This window comes from Lissotriton vulgaris, chromosome 3_1 (genome assembly GCF_964263255.1).
Source record: "Lissotriton vulgaris chromosome 3_1, aLisVul1.2, whole genome shotgun sequence".
Taxonomy (NCBI): Eukaryota; Metazoa; Chordata; class Amphibia; order Caudata; family Salamandridae; genus Lissotriton; species Lissotriton vulgaris.
Genome location: NC_141689.1, coordinates 539,729,392 through 539,741,817, shown reverse-complemented (window position 1 = coordinate 539,741,817; position 12,426 = coordinate 539,729,392). Strand labels below are relative to the sequence as shown.

The 12,426-nt window shown below is 43.3% G+C and overlaps 1 protein-coding gene across 2 annotated transcripts in view; it reads left to right on the top strand.

Annotated features, from left to right (window-relative positions):
• Positions 1-454: 454 nt before the first annotated feature.
• The window catches only part of FCHO2 (FCH and mu domain containing endocytic adaptor 2), a 1,161,485-nt gene continuing 1,149,513 nt past the window's right edge, over positions 455-12,426 (top strand). For both annotated transcript variants that reach the window (XM_086960798.1, XM_086960797.1), the window contains exon 1: positions 455-718. In XM_086960798.1, the coding sequence (XP_086816924.1) occupies positions 686-718 (33 nt within the window). In that variant the 5' untranslated portion in view covers positions 455-685. The remainder of the gene's footprint in view (positions 719-12,426) is intronic.

The following is a 12,426-nucleotide window of genomic DNA, read 5'->3' as shown; positions in this document are numbered from 1 at the left end:
GTTCAAATCTATTTCTTAGTTAAATGTATTTCTTCCTTATTGCTTTGTGATGTATGTATTATTCTATACTTTCTTTTGAGCAACTGGTGTTGGCTGTGGGTCCATATCCCTTGAACCTGTTACTACAAATAAACAGCGTTTGAAGCTAATCTTCGTCTCCTGCTTCGTTTGTTTGCCACCCCCATACTACATGCACATAATATAATCATGTACACCAAATAATGTGCAGATAGTAGTCTCGCAATCTTCTTTAGATAACAGAAACAGCGTCGAATGTGTTGCTTTTCTGAAAATATATACAACGGGGGTCTTAAAAAATGTCCTGAAAGTCACAATGACTCTAGTGCTTATTCTCAGCCTTACGTACAGTAGTTGGTGCAAGTAGGGGAAGAATAAACGGGTCGTAGACCCCGCCATCTCTCCCTTCATATGCGCGCGGCCCGCACTCATACACCGAGTGGGAGGAACCGCCGAGAGCGCGCCCGGAGAGAGGGCGTTAGGGCTGCCCGTACTCAATTCTGTGGGAGGGCAAGAACCGGGGCGGTGCCTTCTCCTGTCCCACGTCAGAGAGAAGAGCGGACACCCAGCGTCACAATCGGGAGAGGGCGAGAACTGAAGAGAGACTGGTACCGGCTACATTTACAGTGGGACTGTGGTCCGCAGCCGGCGGGCGTCAGTCATCGTCATGGTCATGGCCTACTTCGTGGAGAACTTCTGGGTAGGATCCTCCGCTTGCCTTCAATACTTACTCAACTCTGATACCAACCCTTGCACTCCTTAGTACTTTTACCAGCACTATCCCTCAATTCGGGGTCGAGTTAAGCGCCACCTACCTTTCGACCGTGGAGGCGGACCCAAGCGAGTATTTCATCCATGGTTGGTTATCGCGCCCAATGACATACTCCGTTGAGTATTCTTATTGGGCGGCGTGGCTGTCAGAGTGACCCCGGAAACACCGTGGCGCTTCCTTAGCCAAGCTAGCTTGAGAGTAGAGATGCTGGGAACAGTGTTTTAGGATACTTTGCTGGCACGAATATACGATTTGATGAGGTTAACAGTCTCGGAGTGTGCCCGAGTTCTACTGGTCAACGTTCTCCCATTTGTCTAGAATATTCGCTCAAGTTGCTAAAACTTGTGCATGGCTAACCAGGTACAGGTTCTCTGGGACACACCGCGGCTTGACTGCACCTCAGAAAATCGCTCTCAATCCCGTTTTGTGACCACTGTAGGTTTTTCACTCTCGCCTCTTTTGTATTTCCACTGTTATTGCGAGCATTTCAACATTTTTATTTTGCTCCATCATAGACTTTGGGAGATAAATGACTTGTTAAGAGGATTGGTGGGTGGCGACCAGCAAGGGAAAGAGGACTAATGTATTCATATCAATATTTTCCTAAATGAGGGAGTGGCTTTAGTTAGGAACATTGGTGTGGTCAGCCCCTGTATCTCGTTGACAATAGGATCTACAACAGAGTGTGCCTTCGCACAATGCTTTTTGAATAACTTTATTTTTTTAGCTTTAAAGACCCCTTTTTCCAGCCTTGCTTTAACGTTTGCTTGTGCGCTTTGGATTAGGTTGCACTGCATTTTATACCAGTAAAAAACAACATTGGCACTTGACACGCACCTCCCAGGCAAAGAGACAACTTTCAACTTCAGAATGCTAAACAAACTCGTCATGTGACTATGATCCCTGCTTGGCCTACTGAGCGAAACATGTCACTTATGCATGCATTTTCCCAAGCTTTCATTTGTGTGCAGTGTTTATAAAGGGAACAAGTTTCTATCTGCGTGCCCGTTGAAAAATATTTATTTGTCTTTTCCTAAAGAAAAATCAGCAGTGTAAATGAAAAATAGCTAGTCATTGTTTTCAAATTTACGTCTGTTTCTCCTAAATGATGTATTGTATTGTAATTGCATTTATATAGCGCTTACTACCCCTGACGAGGCGTCAAAGCACTTTTTCGGCGGGTAGCACGCTACTCCGGGACCCATAGAGGAGTAGTGTTAAATTAGTATAGTGAAACATGCAAGTACATTTTAAGTGGTGGATAGGTTAGTCAGTTATTTGGATTTGGAATTATAGCAGAAGGATAGAGGAGGACAAAGGTTTGCATTTATTTAGCGCTCGCTTGTTGACGCATGCTATTCAGGAAGCCTTCAAAGGATTAGTGGTGAATTATTATGGTGAAATATGAGGTAATTTCAGTGGTGGATATTAGTCTGTTACTTGGAGTGAGAAGGATAGCGGATGGATAAAAGGGGAAGAAAAATTTGCATTCATATAGCACTTGTTACCCCTGATGGATGTGAAAGCGCTTTTCTGGCGAGTAGCACGCCACTCCGGAACCCATAAAGAATTAGGGTTGAAAATTAGTATAGTATAAATATGAAGTAATTTGAGTAATAGATATGTTATTCAGTTATTTGGGCAGTATATTAGTATAGTAGAATATGGAATTTGAGAAGTGAACATGTTAGGCTGTTAAATTTGATTGAAAAGGATAGTGGAGGGATAAAAAAGTGAAGGATTTTTTTTAAGTAGTAGGAAGAGGCTTTTGGATGAGTAAAAAGTAGTTTTGGAGGGAAGGAATCAGAGGGGAGAGTTTAGAAAGGTTTGTTTTACGGGATCGGTGTAGTAAAAAGAGGTGTCAGATGATGGAAGGAGGGGTAGAGCAGGAGAGAGTCTAGAAAGGGTTATTTTGGAGATCATAGTAGTGGTATGGGGTTTGGGATAAATCAGAAAGTGGATGTAGAGGATATATTGATAGATGTATAGGATGAGAGATAGGGTAGTGCATTAGAAGGAGTAGTAGAAAGAAGTTGGAGATGAGTCAGAAGGTTGGGCTAGAAGATATATAGAGCGAAGTATAGGCTGAGAAATAGGCTACTTCATTGGAAATACTAAATTAGAAGAAAGTGATAAATATATAGATCCATAAGTACATTGAAAGTATATAGATACATAAAGGAAGTAAGTATATTTAGATTAAATATATTGATAGAGGCACAGGATGAGAAAGAGGGTAGTGCATTGGATATGCTTTTTCAGGAGAAAAGTAACAGACACACAGATCCAAGTACATGGAAGGTACATAGATGCACAATGGAAGTATGTACATGTAGACCAAAGATGATTTTTATTTATTGATGAATATTATTATTATTATTATTTTTTTTATTTTTTATTTTCTCTTAACATCATTATTTTACATGTTTTATAAAGTAATACACAAAGATAGGTACATATCTATATTGAAAACAAATGCTTATATACAGAGGGATATGCTGTAAATTTCTTTTTCCGTATGGTGCTTATGTGGGGAAGAGCCAGATCTTGAGTAGTTTTCTGAAGATAAGGTGGTTGTCGGTGGATCTTATGTTGGGGGGTAAAGAGTTCCATAGTTTGGCTGCTTGAACAGAGAAGGATGTGCCACCCATGGTTTTTTTCTTGTATGGTGGGATTTTGAGGCGAGATGCTCCTTTAGAGCGGAGGTTCCTTTGTTGAATGTGTTTGGTGATTTTATTCCTGATGAAGAGTGGTCCTATTCCATGTTTTGCTTTGTGGGTAATACAGAGCAGCTTGAACGTGGATCTTCTGGCAACCGGTAACCAATGCAGGGCTTTCAAGGCAGGGGAGATGTGGTCTCGTGGTTTGATATGCAAGAGTAGTCTGGCAGCCGAGTTCTGAATCCGTTGTAGTCTTTTCATGGTCGTTAAAGGTGATCCGTGGTAGAGGCTACTGGCGTATCGAGTTTTGGCTCAGATGGGTATAACTTTGTATATGTGACCTTCTCTCTGGAATTCAATGCCACATACATTGCGGTCTGAGTCGAATTACATCAAATTCAGAAAAGCCTTAAAAACATGGCTCTTTAACATCTAGTTTTCTGTAACCACATTGCTATTGGGATCTGCCGCGCCGGGAAACCCTTTGTTGGGTAGCTGTGCACATTACAAATGTAAACAAAAAAAATGTATGCAGATGTTACGCAGCCCATTTTCAACCTAAAGAAAACACGGACGAGCGTTAAGTCGCCCTCTCTTGAACCTGAAGAATCTTGAGTTTGCGAAGAGGTGTATGGCTCAATGTTTTTTATCGAATCCCTCTAAAGCAGAGAATTTTCAAACGGCAAATGGGATAAAAGATGCTGGCCAGATTGAATGGCCTTTATCAGTGGGTCAGTTTCCTGCCTCCACTAAGCCAACACATGATTTAGGTATTATTATTGATCCAGGTCTTACTCCTAAAGAGCAAGTAAGTCACTGAGCTAAAACTAGCTGTTGGCAGTCAACAAATGTTAATAACTGCCCTTCCCTTTTTGGAGGACAACCTGCACATGCAAGTTGTAAATTCTCTTATTCTGTCCAGGTTGCACTATGGCAATGCCGTATACCTAGCCTTAACTGCGCATCTAATTCAGTGACTAAAACTTCTTCAAAATGGTGCTATGCAGCTAAAAGTCCTAGGACGGCTCAAAAGAATCCCAATCATACAATCATTACACTCCTGTCCAGTTAGGCAAAGGAATTCTTTTGAAAGTCTAACTTGAATGCTCAAGACCCTTTACAGCCAGAGACCTAGGTTTCTAGCATCTAAATCCATATGGTAGCATTCATCACTTCTTTCTAACCACCAGTGCCCAGTCTCCATTGTACTACTGAATATCGACATTTAAGGGACAAAATACTGGCAGGCAAGTGCATGGAGAGAAGTATTTATTTACTGTTCCTAACTCCACATGTATGTAACTTGAAGATATAAATATATGTACAACATAGGTATATATTTGTGGAGTTCGGTATAGAAAATCTAGATTTACCTGTTGATATTTTTTTCGCTATTCTGGCCTTGATATTTAGTACCCTCAATATTCTGACGTCGATATTTAGTATGTACACCCCCGTTTCTATTCCTAAAACAAGAACAGTGTGTGTTGCAGAACATTCTCAGCAGCAGCAGCCAAACTCCGGAATGTCCCCACTGCCCCCATTTTCGGCATGAACCCATTCTGTCAATTTGGACACCTCTTTATGAAAAGGGTTTTGAAAAAGTAAGACATGTACTTCAGTAGAGTTAATTTATTTGAGCGAATGTCTCACTTTTTTGTGATTTACAAAGAAAGGAGTGTTCAAGAAATTCTACACTAGCTGTATGTTTGTTTCAGTAGCCCACTGTGTTAAACTTGCACTCCTAGTGTTTCCACCTGGTAAATATATCTAGATGCGTTAATGTCATGCAAATATGCAGGTGCATGGTAATGATCCTCGTGGAGAAACGGTTCCACTAGACCTCTATCACATACATGGGCACAATTTGCAAAGACAAATTTAGAGATGTATATTTACTACTCCTTCTAAATATAACTTTACCACTTTCCCAATTACCATTTTCAAGTCTAGATTTACACTTCCTCAAATCGGTGGGTGGAGCCTCCTTCAACAGGTTTAACGGGTGAAAGTTGCAAACTAGTTATCTTTGCAAACATAGATGCAGATCTCCCTAAGAGAAAATATAGGGAAAATTGTTCCCTCAGGATGGGCTCTCCCCTTTCAACCCTGGAAACGCGCACACACATTTGCCTTTAACACAAATACATTTGTCCAGATTTCCAGGAAGTGAAATGCCTCCAAGGAGAAAGTGAATACCCACAAACGAATGAGGTGTGGATGTTCACCTCTTTGCTCTGCTTTGAAATTTCGGGTAGTTCACCATTAATATTACACTTCCACATGAAACATTTATCTTTTTTGCCTGAATTGTTGTATTTGTAAGTTCACTATAGAATGTAAAGTTCCATAAGTTCTTATTCTATGTTTCAGGATTCCGAATGATTGCAAATGTAAGGTTGTCAGTCCTTTTTTTGCGCATCTGCTTTGAACTTGGTTGCACATTAGTGATTGGGATCTGTTTTTCTAGGCTAAGAGATTTAAGTGTGTACTGTTCTTTGCATTGTTATTTTGCGGATTTCAGTTTCATTTATAAAGGTTTTTTCCTGACTTATAAAATCGATATGACTGTGCTAAGCAAGAAGAGCAGTTTTGATTCAAGATAAGATTCTTCTTAATTTAGGCCGTTTCCCCTTGCTTAAGCCAGGGAAAAACATAGTAAATCACATCATTCATTTTGTTTGTGAGTTGTGAAGCACATGTATATTTTCCTTGTGATGTTTTCGTATTGCGGTTTTCAACTACTAGTAAACGGGAAAGACTTTGCTATCCACTAGCTCTAATAAACTGATTTACAAAATACACTTCCACCTACTCAAAACAAACATTGGCATATCCAATTTGTCTTGCATTTGGGACCTTATAAGTGTTTAGCCAAGCAACAGTTGGTGTTGTTGCACCAAGGATATTCTGCTGCAGAACTAAATACTTATACGGTCCAAAAAGCGAAACCTATTGGCTATGCCAATGCTTGTTCTTTTTACTTTTCGTTTACTTTACTTTCTTTTGATTAATAAATTGCGCATTGTCGTTAGGCAGATTGGCCGCTCTTAGTATGAGTATTTTTTTTAAAAACACGCACTATAAAAATGGAGCTGGTTGACTTTAATCGTTCGTAAGCTTGCGCTATATATATCGAGTTAAAATCAAAGATTTCGGCAAACGAGAAGCAAACTAAAAAGTTATCAACAATGTTAATGTTAAGGAAGTGATTTTGCTTCAAGTTTTTTAAAAGTGGAATTGGAGTTCGGAGGGTAAATGGGCGCCCCCACCTCAGGTGGGGGGGAGGTGCATTCGTTTGAGGAAAGGGAGAGCAGCCAGGATTTGCCACTGGAAGAAAGCGCTATGTTCACCTGAGGGTGAGAGTATTGTTGGAATGGGAAGACCCGTTTTGTGGTTGTTAGAAATTGAGGTTGGAATAATGTGTTTGGGCAATCTACATTTTATAAACTATATTACTTAAAAATATCTTGTTATGTAGTATTTATGCTGACCGTTTATGTCATTTGTGCACGCTGTAGATGACAGGTGTTCCTTACTATTACCCAATTAAATCATACTCAGTTTATCTTCCCGAAAGGCTGAGTTTGCCTTTCCGAGGTACCTCCTTGCCGACCGCAGAGTACTCCCACACATCTCAACAGCAGACTTTTAACTCACTGAGCGGTCTTGGAATAATTCATATGCGTTTTACAACCTTTGGGACTGTTAGTTTTTAACGCAGCGTTGTGTGAAATCCGTTTTCGATCAGTTTAATCAGAGCAGATGTTATTAACTTCATGTAATTGCAACAACGTTTTTGTGCTTGCTACTGTAACATCAATGTATAGAAAAGGATAACAAATACAGTTCTGAATACTATTAAAGTAGGACGTGAATAATGTTTTTAACAACAGTACAGTATGAAACAATGGAGTGTATAAAGGGAGTGGTGCGCACGTTGCCATCTCGAGGCCGCGAATTAAAGTGATCACGATCAAGCTCGTGGCAAGCGAGGCTCTTAATGATCATGAGGAATGCCATAAGGCGCCTCTGCTCATAAGCGCCCGCCCGCGCGAATGCACGCAAGCTGTAGGCCCGCGGTAGCATTTTTTGAAGCCCTTACTTAAAGTCTCAACAGCGCAAGCGCTGGGTCAGGCGAGACCTAAAAATGACAATTTTGTGCAAAAAGTCCTCTTTATATTGTTTAGCCTTTGAATATTTTCGTCATACCTACCCGCCTCTCATCAGTGCATATTTTTAAAACTTTAAACCCTGCTTAACAAATTTATGATGCATTTACTGATACAACTTTATATATATTAGTGCTTCAAAAAGTGAGACTAATTAGAATGGTCATCAATACGAAGGGGGCTCATCCTTCTCAAAAATCATTAACTATACTCTAACCATACTCTCTCGACTGTCGCGTTACGGAGACCGTTTGGGTGAGGAAATGCGATAGCTTGACTTTTGCTCACCAACTTATCATGGTTGTAAACTCTACTTTTCAAATAACACCGGCCTGCTTTCGAGTGTTCGTTTCTATGAACCTGATATAAACAGACGTGTATTTACCCTTCGAATAAACGTATAGCTAGCTTATGAGCTGGGTCGTATTTGACTATCGTAATTGTTGCTACAGACCGGAAGACTTTCCATATTTCGCATTTTGCTCAACTTCTCACCCTGCCACTTATACTTTGGATATTATATTTCATTCCCAAATCACGGCTTATTCTGTTCAAACGTGATGCTCAATACATATCTCAGTTCGCTGTGTTCATGCCTTGAAAAAGTCCTTGTGTAGGACGAAACACGTGTTGGTGATTTCTATTTTTGCTGGGAATATCTGTTTTATGGAATTGAAAGAATAAAGACTGAAGAAAACAAAATAAGTGGACTATATTTTGAAACCTTTTTTTGACAATCCCCATTGAATACAACCTTGTCATTTGTTTCTTTTAGAATACTCTATAATTAGTAGAGTTTGGTATATTGAGGGTTTATAACTTATGCCCTAATTGTTAGAATTACTAGCCCACAGGAGTGCTGTCAAAAGTTTCTCAAAAATTTGTTTGAATTCACGTGACACACTTTCAGTGTGTACTGACGGCACCTTTAGGTGGTAGGTGCCTTGAGTCTCTGTAGCACCCTATCGGTTATTACTTTTCTTATAAGAAATAGACTACTTGATGTGTACTAATTGTAGAAATAACAAGATTGTTTTGCAGAGTGTGTGCGGACGTTTCCCTTTGGGAACACTACTACCTATCTTCTGTGAATACTCTCTCGACTGGACTGACCAGGAATTATGTATCAGAAAAGAAAAACATTCTTTTTATAGATAAATCCTCACCACCAGGGTTGCTCCATGGCATGCTTGATCTTTGGGTTCCTTCCCGTTCCTCTGCGGAACTGGGCAAACTTCTACCTGTGAATTACACATAAGCACTAGATGGTAATCAACTAATGTATCAGGTAAAATGGGAGATTTGTATTATATTTGATACAGCGGTTGAATACCACCTAGTCCCAATGACAAATGCACGCCACCAATCGACAACTCTAGTGGGTGAGGGTTTACCTATAAAAAGCATGATTTGATTTTCTGGTTCAGAATTCCTGGTCAGTCCAGTTGAGCGGTAATGCTTTTGAGTGAGAGTATAATCCATATGGTACAAACATTATTATAAATTCAACAGTTCATGGCTGGTAGGGTCAGGCTCTTGTGTTTCTTAAGTTTTACTGGAATGTCATTGATGGTAATGTCTTGTTAAAGGTGTTTTCATAATGTAAACCATGCTGAAAAGTGGCATATAAGCCTCCTAACCACCACTGCCTAACATCCATTTTATTTCCAGTTGTTATCACACCTCCACATAAGGGTATAAATACTAATTGACAATTGTTGGAAAATGAGGTAGTATCTGTGAGGCCTGCACAAATAACATGACTACATTTGTCCTTCACTGCAGGGCTCGAAAAATCATAAAAAAATGCACTAGACCTGCAGGTCTAGTAACCTACAAAATCTCCTCGACCTAAGTGAAATGCACTTGACCTCTAACTCTGAAAGCTGAGCAAATGTGACATATTAACCAGATTTAAAAGCATTTTTATTGCTCATTTACTTTGTGAGCAATAAAGATGCTTTCAAATCTTGCTATCTTGTCACATTTCCACTGCTTTCAGAGGCAGAGGGCAAATGTCAGTTTGTCTTTCTACTCGCCAGAAAGGGCGAGTAGGACCTAAAAATAGCTCGTCCTGAATTAATCTGACTCGCAAATGCGAGAGGTCGAGTGAATTTTTCGAGCCCTGCACTGAGAACCAAACACCCAATTTAGCACCTGACTCTCAGAGGGTAGCGTTGCAGAGCAGTCTGAGGCTTACTCAAGGGAGGTGGTGTGGGCTAGTAATCGCCACTTTCAGGTACGCAACATTAACACAATAATTGATTTTCCAGTCTGTACTTTGCTTTATAAAAGTAAGAGTACATTTATTAAACACACTACTCAATACTATGCTCCAATTTGCAAATATACATAAGCTGTTGGAATTACTTTGTTACATTGAATAACATCTCCACCCCTCCCTCAAGGAGGGTGGGGTCTAGTACCACCACTCCCATGTATGCACATCATCTTTCCTCCAAAGCAGGTAGTTCCAGGCCGTTCCAGGCCTGCAAGGCATTATGGGGCTATTCTTCTGGCTCCATGAATATTAGTTGAGCGTCTCTCCCACTGTGCCGGGGAGAGCCAAGCCGTTCTCGCCTCATTGGGGGCCCGGTCCCACACAGATCCCCAGGTGAGTGTTTCCTGCGTCTCGGGGAGCCCACCCCGGCCGCTCTTCTATTTGCGTGCCCGGTCTCACCCGGGCCCCCGCATTGCCACCTCTTCTTTTCCTTTTGGGAGTAGCGGTCCCACCAGGGACCCCCGCATGCCCACACGTTGGAGGGCAACCCAGGGAGCCCCCCCGCTTGCTCCCTGCCCGGCCAGCACCCTCGCTTGCTGCTGTGGGAGCCAGCAGCGCAGTTCTGGTCTGCCCGCTCCGGCAGGCAGAAGGTACTCAAATTCTGTTGTCCTCGGGGGAGTACGGCTGCACTCCCTTGGCCTCCTCCTTCATGGAGCCCGGAGATGGGGTCCCGGGCCCCCAGTCACTCTGTCCCGGGGAGCGCGACGGCACTCCCCAACCTCTGCTCTTCCTCGGGGGCCAGGGTGGGCTCCTGGCACACTGCGCACAACTTCAAGGGGTGCGTGACGGCGCTCCCTGGCTTGGCTTCGGGGCCTGGGGTCCCTAATAATCTCTTTGCGGGAGGTGCGACGGCGCTCCCTGGCTTGCATCTTCGCAGGGGGGGGGCCCGATGGCGCTCCCCGCATCCATCTTTGCAGGGGCCATGGTTGGCTCCTGGCTCCCTTGCAGGGCATTTTCACTGGGAGCGCGACGGTGCTCCCTGGCTTCCCTTCGGCTGGCGGCAGCCCCCAGGACCTGACCCACCCGGGGGCACATTTGTGACCGTCGGCAGAGCCCCACGCGCTTCGTCGTTGGTCCAATTAGAGGTCAAAGGTCCCCTACCTTCTGGGGGGCATATCTCAGCCCCAGGCATCTAATTTTAGTGATCTTGGCCTCTTCTTGCTCCTGGTGGCGCACCCAGCCACTGGGAGCACTTTCCTTCGCCCTCCCGGTATCAAGAAGGGTGCATTCAGCTAGGAGCTGTCTTCACTGGCTCCCTATGCCAGTCTTTTGCCTGGCTCTCCTCCTGGGCCTCTCTTCTCCCTGCGCAGAGGCCCCTGCTTCTGCGCACTGTTCCTGGACTCTTCTCCCAGTGCTGTTCAGGATTCTGGAGCAGTCAGGGGGTTCCTCCTTCCATCTGCCCATTGCGCCATGCTCCAGCACTCTCTGCCTCAGCAGAGCACACCCCAGAGAGACCTTTTCTTCCTGTGCAAACACTTAAAACTTTGGGGCGGGGGCTGGCAGGAAGTCTCTGTTGGCCCTATCGCACAGCGACACATCACTTGCCTGCCCCAGCTTCCTCCTTCCTGCCCAGGCCTCTGGGTTGGTTCAAGATGGCATCGCCCAGGGTCTTTGGCCACATGGTCTCTGAAAAAGCCCCTCCCCCCCAGGGCTGCCTTCTCCCTGGTGCAGCCTGGTGCCTGGCACCCAGTGATAGTTGCTGATGGATGAGCCTGTAGCTCCACCCATCTTCTCCTCCTAGGAGAGGAGGCCTTGGCTCGTGGAAGAAAGGTTATCAATCCAGTCTGTCGAGGTCAGCCCACAGAGAAATACGACGTTTCTGGATGACCCAAACGCAGTACAAATATGACTTTGGACTCTGCAGAATACGTCTTCTCACACCCGTTACAGTGGACTTTAGTGCGTGTCTGGAATCTGTAGACCATAGGAAAGTTAATCTAGCCCATGGGCTCCACATCCCCACAGGGAAATAATGAAGTGAAAAACAGTAAAACACACCGACTTTCCCTGGCATGTTTCTTCCCAGTGTATACAGCCAATTCCATGTCACCACCCAATTCTGCATAAGTCCTGCCACACCATTCACTTTGTAGCTGCTCCTGGACTGCGCACGCCAGGAATCTCCCCTGCGCAGCCCGTACACGTGTACACACGCATGTACATGTGTCCACATGTAACCAGCCTGTTGTCCTTTACTCCAGCTGCTGTGCAGTGGCCTGTTCAAGCCAGGGGGGCACCATTCAAATCCCCATGCAGTCTTTCATTATGCGTTCACTGTGGGTGAGTCCCAACTTATGAGCCTCCCCCGCATTAACTAATTAGGTTTCAAAAAGCGAAAAAATCTGGGCGGCCATTGTGTCAGAACGACCTTCTTACAAAAATATACCCTAATTTATGTTTTTGAATACTTGTAGTTTTATACCTTGCAAATTGTGTGACTTAACTTGGACACTGTTTTGGCAGTGCATATAGGAAATGTCTATTTTTTTCTTGTTGAACCATAGGTAAGAATTAGGCACTCCT